Raw genomic sequence first — 18,138 nt, 5'->3', positions numbered from 1 at the left:
GCTGAACTGCTCCCCCGTCTGCCTAAGGCTCCGGTGAGGCCACAAAGGACCCTGAGGAGGCTCAGTTGTGGCTTGACCCTGAGGGGAGAGTCTTACTCCAGGTCTCCCTCCAGGCGTGGCCATGGCTCCCGGGTCCTCTGAGCTAACTGGTGCCCCTGCCCCCACAGCAGCACCCTTCTCCCTTCCCACATTACAGCCATCATTTCCTCTGCTCATCCCGGTGCGGGCTGGGGCCTGGGATGGGAGCAAACCAGATGAAGTGTGGGGCTGGCATGCGGACAGGGGGCTGACAGGACACAGCAGCCCCGCCGAGCCCGGCCGGCCAGGGTCTATAAGCAGTACCGGGTCTGGCCAGCCTTCTAGCCCCCTGGTCAGCAAACCGCGGCTCGCTAGCCACATGTGGCTCTTTGGCCCCTTGAGTGTGGCTCTTCCACAGAATACCACATGTGGGCGTTACCTCGATAAGGAATGTACCTACCTATATAGTTTAAGCTTAAAAAATTTGGCTCTCAAAAGAAATTTCAATCGTTGTACTGTTGATATTTGGTTCTGCTGACTAATGAGTTTGCCGACCACTGTTCTAGGCCATCCCTAAAATGGCAGGGCTCCACCACGTGCAGGAAGAGCCTGGCTGTGTCCTTCGAGCCTCAGTTTTCCTCACCAGTGGAACAGGTGCAGTAAAAACACCAATGCTATGCGCTTAGTGGTGATCACTCAGCCACACTTTGAAGCACTCAGACCAGGGGAGGCCATGAGTCAGGCTCAGCTGAGGTGGTCACACAGTTCTAGGTGTGGGTTTAAATTCATGTAACAAGAATGTCAGTTTTACTGTATGATAACTTAAAGTAACAATAATAGTAAAAAGACGCAAATCCTTCACAGAAGAAATACAAGGTCCTTAAACACACGAAGCTCAGCTTCGCTCATTAGTAAGAAAAACATAAAGTAAAATGACTGAATAAAATAAAATAAAACATCATTAATATTGGAAGAGATCAAAAAGTTCATAAAAAGTGAATTGGATGGTTGAAGATACGGGGGATGGGCAGTCCTGTTCACCCCCTGCTGGGAATATAACGAGGGCCAGGTCTGTATCCAAGAGAGAAATAAACGTAAGTTTGACTCTGCAATTCCATTCCTAAGAATGTCTTCTGCAGATATACTGAGATGTGTAAGAGGTGACAAGTGTCCAAGGATATCACTCTGGTTTTGCTGGTAATAACAAAAAACTAGGAATAGCTTCGAAGCCCGCCAGTTCACACTGGTTACATTGTGCCCCTTGCCCATGCCAGGGTTGGCAGGAACATGCCTGTGCGGCTCCGAATGTGATGATTTGGAAGGGATCCGCGGTATCTGGTGGCAAATGTGGGGTCAGATCACGTGTAGGGTCAGTCACCCTTGAGACTGCTCATGTTATATATTCTTAGAACCGGTAACCATGGTGGCTCTGGGAAAGAGAGCTTACTGGTTGATGAGGAGGCAGGGCCAGAGATGTGCTTTCTCTTTACACCCTCGTGAGAGGTTTAAATTGCATACCGTGTGCATTTCTTGCCAACCCAAAACCAAAACATACTTGCTTAAACAAGACAGTTCACTGCAAAGGGAGCAGACTTCAGGCAGGTGAAAATATTCAAGACCCCCAGAAAACCACAACAAAGCTTCAAGTTACCCAATGCCCAGGGCTTTGAGGAAGACAAGAAGGAGATAGACTTACTTTGAACACATTTGACAAAATCTGGGTTTTTCGTGTACGGAGATCCATATTTACTAATGCACTCTGCAAGAGAGAAGCGAGGGCGTGTCATTCTCTAGTCACAGGAAACGAAACAGACTCAAAACAGTACTATCGTTTCTGAGAAACCTCTAGAAAAACAGATTATTCACATTTACTGGGGTGCTCTAGTCCTCCAGCAATAACACAGTTTAGCTTTTGTTGATACACTTTAACAAAAACATTTTGGCCCTGGTTGGTTGGCTCAGCGGTGGAGTGTCGGCCCAGCGTGTGAAAGTCCTGGGTTCGATTTTCGGTCAGGACACACAGGAGAAGTGACCGTCTGTTTCTCGCCCTCTCCCCCACCTCTTCCCCTCTTGCAGCCATGGTTCAATTTGAGCAAGTTGGCCCTGGGCAGTGACTATGCCTCCATGGCCTCGCCTCAGGCAATAAATGATTCGGTTGCTGAGCAACAGAGCAGTGGCCCCAGATGGGCAGAGCATCACTCCATAAGGGGTTTGCTAAGTGGATCCCGGTCGGGGCGCATGCGGGAGTCTGTCTCTGCCTCCCCTCCTCTCACTCAATAATAATAAAAAAACATTTTCACATGGAGCAACAGGCAAGTGCCTCCACCAAAATGGCAGACTCTGTACCCAAAGAGCGTCACCATGCACCGTCTGCAGCTTCTCACTGGGTTCCCTCTGCTCTTGTACGGAAGAATCACTAATAACGTCTAGTAAATTTTCTGATCATAGCCAGAGAGTTAAAGACCCCATTTGGAAACAAGTCAGTCTGTTTTTGAGAGTCAAGCTGTCTGACGTGCTGGACACAGACTGACGAGGGACGTTCCACATGGGCATGGGGGATGGGGCGGGAGGCTTGGCGTTTTGAGCACATGCGTCCCGGGATGACATGAAACTTGAAGTTGGGCAGAATGGGTGTTAAACCACTTCATCTGGTCCTTCCATAGGTCCCTGCTACCTCTCCATGCCTAAGAAGACACTGGTACAGGCAACAGATTGTCCCTAACGGGTGGGCCCATGGGATAACTGACCACCCTTTGTCTTAGGAAACAAACCCCACATTCCCAGTAGCGGGTTCCTGGGCTTTCCAAGGCCAGTCACAGGTCCACTCTGCTTGTTGCCAGATAGGGACCCAGAATAGGTTTCTCTAGGAGGGTAGAAGGGCAATGGAAAATTTACCAACATGAGCTTTACAGAATGAAACAAGGGAGACCCTGGAATACATTTCTCTCGTCACAAGTGATATGCATCCAAAAAGCTCTTACAATGTTATTAATTAAAGGAGCAGTTCTCGGGGGAGGCCGGGGCCTCTTTCAGGTCACTGAGGAAGTCAATGCCATTGTCCTGATCAGACTCAGCTGTCATTTGCCCTTTTACTCACATTCGCTCCCCAGGGTACAGTTGGCCACCTACACACAATGATATCACCACTCACTGTCCAACAGAGTGTGTGTTTGTACATTCCTGTTGTTCAAATTAAATAAAAACATTTTTAATGTTCTCAGTTTTAATTAGTAGCATGGTAAATATCAATAAATACAGCCCCCATGAATAAAATCTCTTTGGCAACTTCTTCAATAATGTTAGAAATGCACAGAGTCCTGAGAGCAAAAAGTCTGAGAATTACAAATCAATCATAGTCCTAAGTAATAAACTAAGCCTGGACTCAGAGCAGAAAAGAGGTTTGCAAATAATGGCATTGGACTGAGGTTAAGTTAACACGGATCATTATGGCACAAAAGACACAAGTGTTTTGAACTGAGTGCTCCGGGTGGTTTCAAACGTACTAAGTAATTAAGCAATCTTCCCTCCAGGAACAACTTGGTAATGAGATTCTGACCAATCGTTCCCCCGACATGTAACACATGTTCCCCAACTATGTCTTTATGACAACTAAAGGAAACAGTGATTTAAACTTACCTAAGTATCGCGGATAAAAATATTCCTGTGAGAAAAGAGAAAAGGCAACAATTTACTGGCACAATACAAGACTTCCACACAACACAGGGAGCAGCAGGTTAAGCGAACCTCGCCCTTCTTCCCCAGTAGATAGAAATAGACTCTTGAGGAAGCAGGTGTTTAAGGACTGAGGAGAATTTCTCCACAGCTGGCTCAGTAACAGGACCAGCAGGGCAAGAACCACCCCGAAAGCCACTTCCTGCCTGGAAGACCATGACACGAGGGAAGTAAGTGAGAGGGGACGACCAAGCAGCTTCTGCAGAATGTTTGCAAAGCCACCAATGTGGTTAGACGTTTTGCAACCAGAAACAGCGATGCTGTTTATAGCATCTTAGAAGGTGCCACTCTAAGTGTCTTGCAGAAGGATGAGAAACACTGCAAGGAAAAACCAAGTCTTAGACCATTGTTGACATAGGGGTTCTCACAGAAACGTAGAGACCTTTGTGTGACTCTCAGCACACGGGCACTGATTTCCATTTACTGTATTTGTAAAACAAAGTGGGTTATGGAGGGTATAAGCAAAGAGGGTTTTTTATCCATAAATGCAAATGAAGACAGCGGTTCTCAACCTGTGGGTCACGACCCCGGCGGGGGTCGAACGACCAAAACACAGGGGTCGCCTAAAGCCATCGGAAATACACAGGTTGAGAACCGCTGAATTAAGAGGTCCGCTCCGCACAAGGGACTGTCAAATACAAGAACTACCTGCCTTACCTCGGTGAGAGCAGGACCTACTGGGAAGCCCTTCAGGATCCTTTTGCCCCAGCCACAAACGCCAGGCTGTGGGTTGGTTAGAGTAGCCCAACCACGCCCACTCTGATCTGCCCACTTAGGGCCAATCATGGAGCAGTTTGGCTCTTGTTACCTTCCCCACTCCCTCAATGGAACCAAATGACTAAGCAATGGAAGCCACTAGATGCTGGGTGTCAACTGCATGCTGGTGACATTCCATATGTTTACATTATTTTGTTTAATTCTCACAACCACCCCCAAGGAAGGTCCTTTTTAATTAATCCAGTATCAGAGATGAAGAAGCCAAGGTTCACATGGATGACAGAGTGTGACTGAGGTCACGGAGCTGGAAAGGGCTCCCTGCATCCTGAAAGGGTGTGGACGGGAGCTGGTGAGGGACATTTTCAGAGAGACAGGCAGGGGGCCCCAGGGCCACCCTCACAGGCCACCTTTCATACTGGCCAGCTTCATACGCTAGTCCTGGTACAACCTCTTCTGTCAGCTTCACTCGTTTGGCCAGAGCCCCCTTGTCTGCTGTCTGTGAAGGAGGCTGGGTGGGTGGTGCCGCCTGAGGGCAATGAGAGCTCATAGACTGGGGTGACGCTGGGGAGACTTTGCTAAGATGCACTCAGATGAGTTTCTACAACATAATGTTCTAGCAAAGACGTGATTTTAAAAATCAAAACCCTTAAACCCTCTAAAGAAATAGTAATGGTCAGAGCAAGTTTGATACTTTAGCTTGTGTGACAGCTGCAAAGATAACATTCAGTGCAAATGTGACAAAGAGGCCCGGTTTGGGAGTCGGAGCTATAAAGTCAGGGAGGGGACTGTCCGTCTTTGCCAGCATTCAGAAGCCTATGATATGCTTGATGTCACTTCTTTCTCTTGCTTCCAGTCATAGACTAGCCAATGACAGAGCACAGGAATAGCAAGAAGGCCAGGTGCACTCTGGGGAGACCTCGTGGAGTGCAAGCAGGAAGTGACATTTTTCTGGGTTGTGAAGCCAGTAGCCAGGCCACCATCACAGCCGCCTGGCCCATGCAGGCTCGCATTGGATTCGGACAGTCGGTAAAGAAACAATGGAGCCAAGAACTGGTGGGCCATCATCTTTAATCCTAGATTGCACCCTGCGGGCAAGTAAAAACACACACTGGGCTCCAAAACTCATTCATTCAGTGCTCACAAAGCTACTGACTTATCCAAGTTTCCTAGAATCAAAGGTTTCTAGCTCACCAGACTTATTCACCTCTGTTCCCCATCTCCTTCCTTCTCCCTGCACAAACTCTGCACAAACTGGCTTCTCACTCAGCACTCCACCATCTTGGCTACTTCTCTTGGCCTCCTCCACGTGGCCTTTCTCTGCTCTCTGCTCTCTGCTCTGCTCTCTCCTCTAATGATAATCTCAGGAACCGAGAGGGAGCAAGCTCCCGGTATCCCCACTTTATAGTGTAGAAATCCAAACCTTTAATCCAATATACAAAATAGGGAAGTCTCTAATACAAAGTCACTTATCTGAGGCATGATGGGATTGCACCACCCCACATCAAAAAGTGTGGGAAAGGCTTAGTCCTAAAACCAAGCCCCAGGCTACAAGGATCCTGCCTGCCCAAAGCCCGCCCCCAACACACATTAATATCACCTGGGTGATGAGCTTCCACGTGGGCAGCACCATCTTTAACAAAGTGCGCATAATATATTTTATCTGCCCAACATGAGTTTAGAAGGAGAACCAAGACCACAGAGCTTTGTCACAAAAGGAAAGATGTTGGGTCTGAAAGATTTAGAATGAATACAAGAAGTGTGCCTTTGGGTTTAAGAAACTGAGAATTAGCTTAAGGAAGAATTAGAAACAATAAAAACTATGAGTAAAGGACCTAATTATACATAAACATTTACATTATCACAACTTTCCAGAAAGGTATACTGTATTTTTCAAAATCATGACTAGTTTATAGTTATGTATAGTGTGTTCTAATAATGAGTTCTACTGTTGTGAAAGAAAGATTAATAGAAAAACCATGCTCATCTCTCCTCAGTTAACCACACCTAATGGGAATGTGGTTACTGAAACCACAGTCATAACCTGGTGACAATTTATCCTGATTTGTGTGCTTGATTTATTTGGGGTGGGGGAGGGGTATAAAGCATGTGCTACTTTGCCTGGTAATCTAAGGGAGAGATGGTTAACCCTGAATAAAAGCAAAGCTAAGATGAATACACTTAAAAATGTTGCATACTCTCCCAGGAGAAAGACACATGTCTATTTGTCTTTCAAAGTTCTAATAGAAGAGGAGGGTCTTAAAAATCACTGTGAATTCAGGCACCAGACACAGAACACAGAGCCAGCCCTGCTGCATCACAGGTGGTCAGGGCGTGCACCTCGGCCTGAGGCACAGGGCTGGGCCCACTCCCAGGAGCAGCGCCCCCTGCGGGTCCACAGAACAGGCCACAGCAGCCGACACCGGCCCCAGACTGTGCAGTCTGCAGCCCGCAGCTTCCACGCACCTCTCCTCCTCCTCCACAGCCATCCCCTGGTACCTGACACACACGGTGTGACAAGGACAGAGGCCTGAACCAACAGGCTGCTCAGGAATGGCTACAGCCCACTGGAAAGCCAAGTTTTTCATTACCAGATTTAGGACAAAACTCAAATACCTGTAACTAACATGAAATTGAAACAGGCTCTTCTGGATGCTCAGGGCCCTGGAATGAGCAGCAGTGGCTCTCCAGGGTGTTAAGAGTTTGGTGCACTCACTAAACCCCAGTGACCACGTTTGCTGCCATCTGTACCTGTCCACAGCACCCCCCTCTGCACAGAGCACCTGTGCTTCTCACATGCTGTGGGTACCCAGCAATGGCAGGCAGGCCCTAAGTGGAGTCCTTGGGCTCCTCTCCAGCATGGCTAGGCCTACAAAAAAGAGGGCTGAGCCCTCCCCTCATTGCCAGCTGCAGGTTGACAAGTGACCCCACAAGCCAGCATGAGGCACCAGGAAAGTGGAGGGGAGGGCTGGTCCCTCCACCAAGTACTGCATTAAAAGATACAGCATGGACTGTGTGGGTGCAGCTGAAAAGACTTACGTTGGTGCACCGTGCAAAAACTCTGACACAGCTAAATATAGTGTCTATCACCTGGCATGAAAATATTCATGGAAATTAACCTAATAAAAGAGGTTTTTTCCCAAATATCCCTCCCCATGGCAGAGATACCCAATTCTCCCTTTATCCTTAGTAATAGAATTTTGGGTTTATTTTAAAACTGCAATACACCCAGCTAGCTACAATGCATTGCCAGCCTCCCTTGCAGCTAGGAGTGGCCACATGCCTAAATTCTAGCCAATAAGACATGAGCACAATGTGACACTGAGTAAAGAGAGTTGGGAGGGGGGATCTTTGCCTCTCCACCTTCCTTGCTAAAATGCAGATGTGACGGCTGGTGCTCCAGCATCTTGATAGGTGTGTGAGGAGGCCTTGAAGACAAAGGCCACAAGCACGGGTACAGCAGAGCACAAAGAGGTAGTGTGAGTCCCTGGGACCACTGAGCAGCACTAGTCAGCCTGCCTCACGCCGTCCACATGAGAAAAAAATAAACTTTTATCTCCTTGTTTGCATTTTTCAGATTTATGAAGCCAAAAATATCAGGCTAGCTGAACTGGACAAATTAGTGCAAACAGAACTGTAATCACCTGCAAAGTAAAATTATGAATCCACTGAAAGCCCAGATTTCATGAGTCCATGAGAAACACCCACCGCCACTGCCAAGGCATTGATAAATACGCTTCAGGCCAACTAACCATCAAAGAAGACAATGTTTGCAAGGGTCATAGAATGACTGCTTCTAAAGAGAATAACCTGATCATCTGAGGATTGAGAAAGGTTCGTGGGTGAGAATGTGGACAAAGACATTTTTTTGTTTTGCAAAAATTCTCCATTTAGGATAAGAAGAATGTTGACATGCTAGAGATCATTATTGTTTTTGGAAAAATTATGCCCTGTCCCCTCCCCAAGTTCTTACTTCAATCTTCATAGTCCAAATATTATAAAGTATGGAATGGACTAAATTTGGTTTTATAATTTACTGTTTCATTTCTCAAGGTTAATTTTTATACTTACGGTGTAATATGATGTGGTTTAAACGGAGTCACTTTCAAAGACCTCTCTTCCTGTACTCACACGCTTTCCTGGCAAAGGCCTTTCTCACCTTGCTGACTGATCACCAACAGCTTTGCTCAGCAAACTCCTCGGTTCCCAAGGCCAACAGCAGGGATGTCACTCCGCGCGTGAGGAAGACGCGCTGACAGGAAGGATCGGGAAACACCTACGCTCTTGCGAGATTCGGGTTGGGGGTGGCCCTGCCTGCCAGGCCTGCCACGCTCTTACTGGGGAAACAAGATCTACATGGATGAACCAACAGGACTGGATTCAAACTACGTCTACACTGTCCTTACACGTGGAAGAGGAAAGCAGACATGGCAGCTTGAAAAGAATCGCTGACCCTGCTGGCTGTGAAGGTGCAGGAGGGGCCCCCACCAGGGCCTGGGCACCTCTAGAAGCAGCCAGTTGGGTGCCTTGGCATTATCCCCAGGAGACCTGTTTCTGACTTCAGACCTGCAGCACTCTTCAGTGTGTGCTGAGTTGTCACAGCAGCAATGAGGAAACAACTGTCCTCCATCTGCTATGTCATCCTCCTAGTCACAGAAGGCAGATAGATGCGCCTATTTCTGGCAACTTGTAGCTGTTAGAACTTGGAGAGCTCCAGCAGTTGCCCTGGCTGCAAGGGATGAATGCTGTCCATCTGCCCGGATCAAAGACCACACCCCCAATCGCCCCAAGCAGGGTGGCTGTGGGTAGAAAACAGTCAGCTGTGAACAGCTGGGCTGGATCAAAGGAGCAGAGAGGGAAATCCAGTCCGTTCTAAGCAGGGAAGAGGTGTGCATGATCTCAGGTGCTGGGAGAGGGTGCAATGCCCCAACAGGCCCGGCCGAGAGGTTTGGCCTTGATCCCAAAGCTTTCATGGGAGAGACGACTGTGCTTGGCTGTTTGGCAACGTGAGTGGGACAGACAGGCCCTTCAGGGAGCTTTACAAATGGGATGGAACATCAGCCTATCCAGGGATGGCCGTGGGCAGTCACATAAGCCATAACTAGGAGACATGCCATAGGAGGAGCCCTTAGGCAGAAGCCACTGGTTACAGGCATTGGTGGGAAGGGACAGATGAGCAGAGGGGACTTGAGACTTCCACCCAAGGTCTGAGAGGCTGAGCAGCAGCACTGACCAAAATGGGGGAGGAGGGAAAGAGCCAGTCTGAGGGAGGAAGAGAGAGATGGGAAATGGAAAAGTGAAGGAGTGTGGTGAGAAGCATCGTTGACACCCACCCACAGCTTACAAGGCTTAAGGGTGGTGGGAGGGGAGCCTCATGACCCCCTGCCCTCCTTCTTTGCCCCTGGATGGCACAGTCCTCATGGCTTTAGGGAAACGGGGCCGGCCCCAGGGAAGACACACTAACATCACAAAGGCAAAGCTGCGCTCCTCTTTTTATGTTTCTTTAGTTAAAACAAAATGATGTATTTTCCTATCATGTAACACAGCAAAATAAAATACTTAACAGAGTACAAGATTAACAATTTAGCAGTTAAAACAACATGGGTCCCAAGATCATCCTTGGGGCAGAGGTATTTTTCTCTAGAAGTCACTGCCTCGCGGGTTATGTAGATGCTTCCTCTGGACCCTGTCACCTCAGCGTTTGCATATTAAACTTGAGAGTTTGGGGATGTAAGTTTGCATCTGAGTCATCCCACTAATGAGCTAAGTTGGACAAGTCCCTAAATAGATTCTTCGGTCTCAGTTTCACGTGAGTGCCTAAAACGAGAGGATGTCTACGACTCTCACCTGCCACTAACGTTAATGCAAAATTCTTGGTTGTTCTTGGCTTGTGAAAGGGAAGTCTTTGTGCATTATGGTGCCTCTAAATGACAGCATGCATGTGATTGATATGCACGGTGTGTGGACAAGGAGTAACTCGGAGAATGCATCTGATGGTTGCAGGTGCACCAAGGACACGGTGCAGACCAAGGCAACAGATTCCTACATCACAAATGGTGGATTTGCCTTTGAAGTTGAAGAGTTTGCTACCCAGTGAGGCAGGAGGAGAGCACAAACCCACATGCCTGTGTGGGCCCCTTGACAACTGTCAACAGCAACCTCCTGAGCGCATTCTTCCACTTCTCTCTGAAGCATTCTGAAAGTGTCCTCAGCAGGGTCCCAGAGTGGCTGCACTTGCAGCCGCCAGTCACACAGCCATCCTGGGCAGATGGCCTCTGCCCGGCCTCAGGGAGGCCCCTGTGCAGCTGAGTGTGTGGCCGCAGCAGTGACCAGTGCACCCTGCCACCAGGGGCTGGCTGAGCCTTGCTGTGCGATTCTAAGAAGAGGTCCTTGGAAAATCGGGTCTAGATGGTAGATTTTAGGGACCAATGTGGAAAAGGAGTATTTTATTATTATGGGCACTAAAGTCAGAAAGAAACAAATTTCACTTGCAATTTGAAAAAACCAAGTCTAAAAAAATGAGTAGTAACAAGTATGCTAGCAGCACGTTGTTACTATCTCTCATGGATGTTACATTTCTAACGGGCGCAAGCAGTCAAAGCAGGTCTGTGCCTCTGTCGGTGGGAAATAAGGAACTGACATCTTCTCAGTTTCTTCCACTGCCAACTCCACTTTAAAAATTAATTTAAAGCTTTTAATGAACTACTCTGTCAGGGTCATAATTTATAGGGCATATGCACCAAGTTTACAATGAAATCACTGGGTTATAATCACCACTGAAGAAGCGCACAGTATTTCCAACATGAAATACTAACCCTCAATCCCCAACTCTATGCATGACAGAAACAGCTCTCGACTTTGACCTGAGAAAAAAACAGGGGAAAATGAAGAATTAAAGAAATTGGGACAGTGGTGAGGGAGGTAGAGGGGGAAGGGTGGGTAAATGGTGATGCAAGGAGACAACTTGAGGTGGGGAACACACAATACCATATACAGATGATGTATTATGGAGCGGGACACCTGAAACGTATATAATTTTATTAATCAATGTCACCCCAATAAATTCAATTGACAGAAAAAGAAATCGGCACGTCTGCCAGCAGGGCTGGAGCCTACAAACCTGGGAAGCATTTGGAATGTCCTGGCTCCAGCTACTTGGAATCTCAAGAGACAGGCCACAAACATCAGCTTCTCAAAAGGGTGTTTTGTTCCTAAATAACAAAGGCAGACGTTCATTGTTTTCTGAAATGTCTTTAATTGGTTTTCCGCAGATGTTGAGTTTACTGGTGAGGATGAGGTGTAATTTATGGGGCCTGGCCTGTTATTACCCTGAGAGCTGGCTCTAAGTCTCTGCCTACTCCTTGGATTAAAACAAACAGACAGGCAGGCACAGGGCAACAGAAGGCGACGAGGGGGAGACAGACAGGGCTTGTTTCTTGCTCAAGGCCCACCCCGGAGAGGGGCAGCCTGCATGCTGGATGCCTGTGGGTGCCCGCTCTGGTCTCCCCAGTGGTCTGCAGGCCTCCGAGCTGTGCAGGCACCCGCTCCAGAAAGAGCACAACCGGTCGAACAACAATTCAGTGACCCTGCCCCTGTGACAGGCTGCCTCGGACTCCAATGGCATGAGTCCAAGTGGAAAGGTCCCGGGAGGTGAGGCCTTGGCCCAAAGTAGTCAATGGGGGCAGAACCACTTGGGATCAGGATGCTCCCCTGGCAATAGAACCTGGAGAAAGGAGCAGGGGTTGGTTCTGCATAGGGAGAGGGACCTGGGCTCACTTCTCAACAGACCCACAGCTGCAGAGAGAAGAGTATGTGCATGTGTGTGACTGTACGTCTGTGACTGTGTCCCTGTGTGTGTCGTATGGGTGTATGTATCTAGTGTATGTCTACATATACATGTGCATGGGTGTGTGACTGTGTCTGTATACATGTGTGTCTGAGTGTGTGCGTGTGTTGGGGCAGTAGAGTAGGGTGTGGAGGGTAGAGGGGTGGGGACAGGAAGGCAGCTGTCCTGGATCTCACAGCCAAAGTGTCACCACCCCAGCCAGGGGGCCTGCATTGCTGAGACAAGTCACTGAAGCTGACAAGGTTCCCCTTCTCCTCCCTCCCCACACTCCTTCTGAGACCCCACTTCTGCCCCCGTGAGACCCTTTGGCCACGCCAAAGAAGGACAACTTGAGGGAGGGGCTTTCACCTTTGTGTGGGGGGTGCTCCTCCCCAAGCCAGCCCCAAATAATCTAGGGTCTAAGGAAGAGAGATGTCCTAGGGGTGTAGACACAGTTCAGGACCAGGCCAGTAGTTCGCAGAGCTCTGAAATTCACTGCACCCCTAAACTCTGAGCTAGAGAACCCATCACCACCCCTGGGTTCCCGACATCTGTAAGAGCTGGGGGGGAATGGGGTCGATAGAGACAAAAGAGAGACAGCCCGACAGAGACAGAGACACAGAGAGACCAACATAGAGACAGAGAGAGACAGACACAGAGAGAAATGGACAGAGACTGCGGCACAGAGAGATGGGGTAGAGAGGGTGAATATGATGCACTCTGGCACAGGCCAGTGGTCACGCGCGCTGTGAAGTCTTCAGGGTATGCCACTAGCCAGCTGAGACAGTGTAAATCTTATTGTTTGTATCTCAGATTAAACCAGGTGGGTTTAATTTTTTTCCTATCAGCAAGGAATGGGTCAGTTGCAGGGCAGGCACCAGGGCTTGTCAGGTAGTGACACGTACCTGGGCAGCAGGTTGGGCCAGGGTAAGCCTCTGGTCCAGAATCCTTTCCGAAAGCAAAGGGTGATTACCAAAATGGTGTCTTTAAGGTGTCTGTCTGGAACATACCTGCCTTAAAGGATTTCAGTAGACAGGCGGCCTGGGTGACCTTCCAGAAGAACTCAGGAGAACCCTAGCAGAGACAGCTGAGGGATGGGCTACCCCGGGTCCCAGAGCAAGGAAAAACAAGGGAGAGGGAAAAATGCCAGGAACACAGAATAACAACATGAAGGGAAACAAGATAAGGAGGGAATGTAATCACCCTCAGGCTCTGGAGAGAAGGAACAGGTGATTAGCAGTGGCAACAGTGGGTGGCCTGGGACACTTTCGGGGCCAGAGTGAATGTGGGTGAGAGACCGTCTGCCCCCAGGAGGGAAGTGGGTGACCAAAATGCTCAAGTGTCAGGGGCACCCCCAGGCTCCCTGCCTTTCTGGCTAGGTGTGTGATAACCCCAGAAATGAAGAAGAGCCATGACACTAACAGCTACGAAGAGCTTTGGAGGCCAAGCCCTTTCCCTCCTCCAAAAGAGGAAAACAGCTCAGTTTGGAAAGATTCCGGATAGAAAGGAAGACTGAGCACACCCAGCACAGCACATGCTCAGTGAGCACAACCTCCCAATTCTGGGAAGAGGAGTGGGAGCCCGAAGAGCTGGGCCCAGGTGCCCAAGGCATCCGGCCCCATCCCAGCTCCCCCAGTCCCTCACAGGGGCCTCCTCTATCGGATGCCCTCACAGCCCCAGGAATGGGAGCAAGACAGGTAGCACTGCCTTCTCTACCAGCAGGAAAGAACAGTGTCGTAAACTCCACCAAAGGCAGAGCCACAGCCGGGAAGATGTATGACTACAACTCAGTCAGCCGCACTGCAGACAGGCCGCTGCCTCCAGCATCCTAACCCCGTAGACAATAAGGTAGGGCAGGTGGCATCAGCCACGAAGGTGACCCTGGCCTGTGAGAACTGGCATTTTCTACAAGCACCCCGTAAGAGGGTCTGGTGATTACATCCCAAGAAATGCCAATTCTGGTGCAGCCTTTCACATCAGGACACTATGGCCCTCGAGGTCCTATGACAGTCATATGGCCAGGTCCCCAGGACTCCTTGAGCTAAATAAGGTCAGCGCTGACCACCCTGGGTTTCTTCATCAGCCTCAATCAAAAAAAATGCAAAATGAACTACACTGAGCTACAAGACAAAGAATACATATTTCCTAGTGAGAGCCCCAAACTTTTTAGAGCAGAGAAACTCATTGGTTATTTCGTAGGACTGCCTCTTTCAAAAATGCTGTGCAGGGAGTCCTCAGGTTACTACAGTTTGGACATAGGACATTTTGAGTTTAGGATGCTTACTCCCATAAAAACTTTAAAAACTTGAGACGTGAGTGTTTTGGCTTACGAGGTTAGCGTTGTACTGGCGGACTATGCGGGAGAACTAGTTTGGCTGCGCACAGTGGAAGCGTACGCAGTAACGCAGCATGTTTGTGTTTTTATGTTCTAGATGACGATTTGACAACTGTGTTAGGATAGGGTGTGTATCCTCTGACACCAAAATTCAGGTTACATCACGGTCATAGGAGCGGAACTGCATCGTAAGCCGAGGACCCCCTGTATTTACTAAAACACATTAGCAGTGAATAGTGTTTGGAGGATCTCACCATTACCAGGGAACATGGACCTTCTCAAAGTAAGGAGATTGGGTGGGAAACCTGTACACATTGCAGTGGACAACTGATCTACCAGAGCAGCTGGAATTCGAATTAGCTCCATAACCTCTAACCCTGACCCTTAACCCTAACCCTTACCCAGCTCCTCCCAGCATTCCACACTGCCTCTCAAGGAAAGGGAAAACAAGCCAAGGGCCAAATCCAGACAAAAGAGCACATGGTCTACACAGAATGCAAGGTGCAGGTAAAATGAAGAGCTTGTAATCCAACTAACTGGGAGGGATGACACAGAGCTAACCAGTTCAACTCCGGACGCTGATAAACAACAGAAAAGATGCAATTACTATTTGGGGGCGGGGGCTAGGAAGGATGAGAGAATTTTAGGAAACTATAGAAGACTTTGATAGGAAAGGAGTTTACAAACTCATAATGGGGCTGGAGTATAAGAAAGGACATCCACTCCACCCCTCCAACCACCAGCTTTAAAGCAACTCAGCTGTGCCTTGGAAGGGAGGGGAGCCGAAAGCTCATAGGGAAGTCCCACGTCCCTTCGTAGACACAGGCTGAAGAAACAGTGGCTGCATTAAAGTTATAAGATCATGAACACTTTTCTTTTTCTTGTCTTCACTCCACACATTTGCAAGTAAAGTTAAAATTACAGCACAAAAGCAAAGTGAGAGAGGGGATTCACATTCTGGGAAGAGTGGCACGATGGTTAATGATGGGTAATGCGTAGAAGGTCCAGACTGAATGGGAAAGCCAGGTCAGAGTTGTTCTGTCCTGAGCAAGCAGGGGCCAGGGCAGGCAGGGCAGAGCATGACTGGGTGGGTGGCAGCCTTGCTGCTCTCAACCCTTGTCACCTGCAAGCCCCATCGCACACTTTCTGCATAAGCCAAAGTTCCAGGTTAGGCACGTGGATGGAGAACACTGCACTGTCACACAATCCCACAGCTGGTCAGTGATCTTAGGTGGCCAGGCGCACAGCCCTGCTGCTAGAACCTTCGGAAATCCTCTGCAGAGGTATGAGTCACTGGGCTATGAGGATTCATCATCAAAGAAATGGGAAAACAGCAAGGCCAGAAAAGACCTGCAAAACTGCTCCATACAACAGGGTTGAAGTTGTGTTGCTGTTGACACTGAAGGCAGTAACACTGCCTATCAGAACTCAGCCACAGCAACAACTAACCATGCTAGAGAGAACCACACTGTGGCAATCATTTTAGACCTTGTTTTTAGAAAGGGGACCAAACGGATTGTCAAATCAACTGATCAGAAATAGAAGTCCAGAAGAAGTCTACATGTGACATTTATTTCATCCCAGAGAACTCTTTAAAAGAAAAACATCTGGTAGAAGCAAAAACAGCTGTGAAATCACCCTGACCTCACAGCATAAAGTGAGGTAAGTCTACCCCAGTTCCATCACTACTACTTCCCAAAGTCATTGGCCCCAGAGCAGATACACTGGGTTTTCACCAGATCCCACAGATCACAACCACCACAGATGTTCTTACACCACTCCTCCCTTAAGATCACAAAGCTTCTGCATAGACACCAAGTTCACACCTGGGCTGCTCTCTGCCTGCACTTGGCTGCCCGGTGCCCTACAGTCTCCAAGGACATTATTAATAGAAATATGTCTTGAGCCAGCACTGTCAGGCTCCTGAAATCACCAGCTGCTTCTAAAAGAGCACCTTGCTGAAAGGGTGTGTGTGTGTGTGTGTGTGTGTGTGTGTGTGTTGGGACCCTTTCCTATCACACTGAGGTCCCCCAACCTCATGACCCCCATATAAGTTCTAGCACTATTCCTGTCATCATATTTTGGGACCTCCTGCTGCAAGCAATTCCAATCCTCAAATCCTTTCATTCCTTTCAGGAAAACCCTTTATCCCTCTTCACCAGATCCTGAAGCTGTGGGTAGCCCCACCCCTCACCTCTAATCCAGATAAGGGAGAGGGGGAGTTAGGAAGCTGTTTGGGTTTTTAGATCATGGTATTTCTTTTATACTTAGAAAAACAGCCTCTATTTCATTCTGGTAGAGGTGTCATATATTGCATATTTCCTTCAAGGCGGCACTTTCAGAGTTCTGCTTTAGAAGAAAACTGTAGGATTTTAACAAGTTCCCGCTGGAAGATCTGATCTGTTTCTGCTTCCAGCTAACAGGAGTACCTGGGAGCCACCAAGGGGATTGGGGTTCAGAAGGTGTGGAAGAAGCTTGAGGGTGAGCGGAAGTCACCTGAACTCCAGATCTGCCCTTTCACTATTCGTAAATGCAATGTCTCCGTATTTAAGAGCTCTGGGTGTGACTTGTGGCACATGAAGGACTCACCGCAGACTCGGTTAGAGGAGTCTGAGGTGAGGAACCCAGGGTCTCACGGATTTTTGTTCTCAGAAATGCGGTGCTGCAGGGACAGCGCTCCGCGGAAATCTGCAGGCTCTAACGCTCCGCATCGCAGTCCCGCCCAGCTGCGGAATCCCCACAAACCCGGCGCACGCCTCCCCACTCCTTCACCTCCCCGGCACCGCGCCCGTGCGCGCGGCCCCGGCGCTCACCGTCTCAGGGGCGTTCTCGAACACTTCCCGGGCCTCCTCCTGGCTACACATCTCCTCGATGCATTCCCTCTCCAGGTGGCCCTGCTTGGCTTCCTCGAAGACCTGGTATGCGCGGCGCTGCCTGGGCCTTAGGAACTGCGTCGCCTCGCGCGCCCGCAACATCACGGCTGCCCGGACGCGAGCGGGGGAAGAAGAGGAGAGTGGGGACACGCTGTCAACCCAGGCCCCGCACGCTCTGTCCTCCCAGCAGCGGGCCTGGGGATGCGGCGGTGGGGCAAGAGCGCACGGAGTAGGGGCGCACGGGGCCGGCTTGGGGTGAGGACACTGGCATTGTCCTAGCCCCCAGGGTTGGTGGGGTCTTTTCTGGAAGGGTCTCTCGACCTAGCCCGCACCGCGCCCCCCGCGCGGTACTCACTGTGTGCGGACTCCGAGGCCAGCAGGAGTAGCAGCAGCGCGGTGCCTAGGGCGGCGGCGGGCCCGGGCGGCGGAGGCATGGTGAGGCCAGGGGCCAGGGACCAGGGACGGGAACCGGAGCCGGGAGCCGGGCGGGCAGCAGGGAGCGCGCGGTCAGAGTGCCGGGGAGGCCGTGGGGAGCCGCGGGAGCCGCGGGGCGGTGGCTCCGGTCATCCTGTGCAGGCGGCTCTGAAGGTCACATCCCGGCGGCGGCGGCGGCTGCTGCTGCGGCAGAGGCGGCGGCGGCA

General features: G+C 49.6%; 1 protein-coding gene across 1 annotated transcript in view; it reads right to left on the bottom strand.

Annotated features, from left to right (window-relative positions):
• The window catches only part of GAS6 (growth arrest specific 6), a 42,456-nt gene extending 24,337 nt beyond the window's left edge, over positions 1-18,119 (bottom strand). Inside the window, exons 1-4 of the mRNA XM_066238045.1 lie at positions 17,853-18,119; positions 17,438-17,604; positions 3,655-3,679; positions 1,715-1,777 (exon numbers count right to left, since the gene is read on the bottom strand). Of these exons, the coding sequence (XP_066094142.1) occupies positions 1,715-1,777; positions 3,655-3,679; positions 17,438-17,604; positions 17,853-17,931 (334 nt within the window). The 5' untranslated portion in view covers positions 17,932-18,119. The remainder of the gene's footprint in view (positions 1-1,714; positions 1,778-3,654; positions 3,680-17,437; positions 17,605-17,852) is intronic.
• Positions 18,120-18,138: the final 19 nt, after the last annotated feature.

The sequence above is a fragment of the Saccopteryx bilineata genome, chromosome 6, assembly GCF_036850765.1.
Source record: "Saccopteryx bilineata isolate mSacBil1 chromosome 6, mSacBil1_pri_phased_curated, whole genome shotgun sequence".
NCBI lineage: Eukaryota > Metazoa > Chordata > Mammalia > Chiroptera > Emballonuridae > Saccopteryx > Saccopteryx bilineata.
The sequence above is the reverse complement of the archived record's forward strand: the minus strand, read 5'-3'. Positions and strand labels throughout refer to the sequence as shown.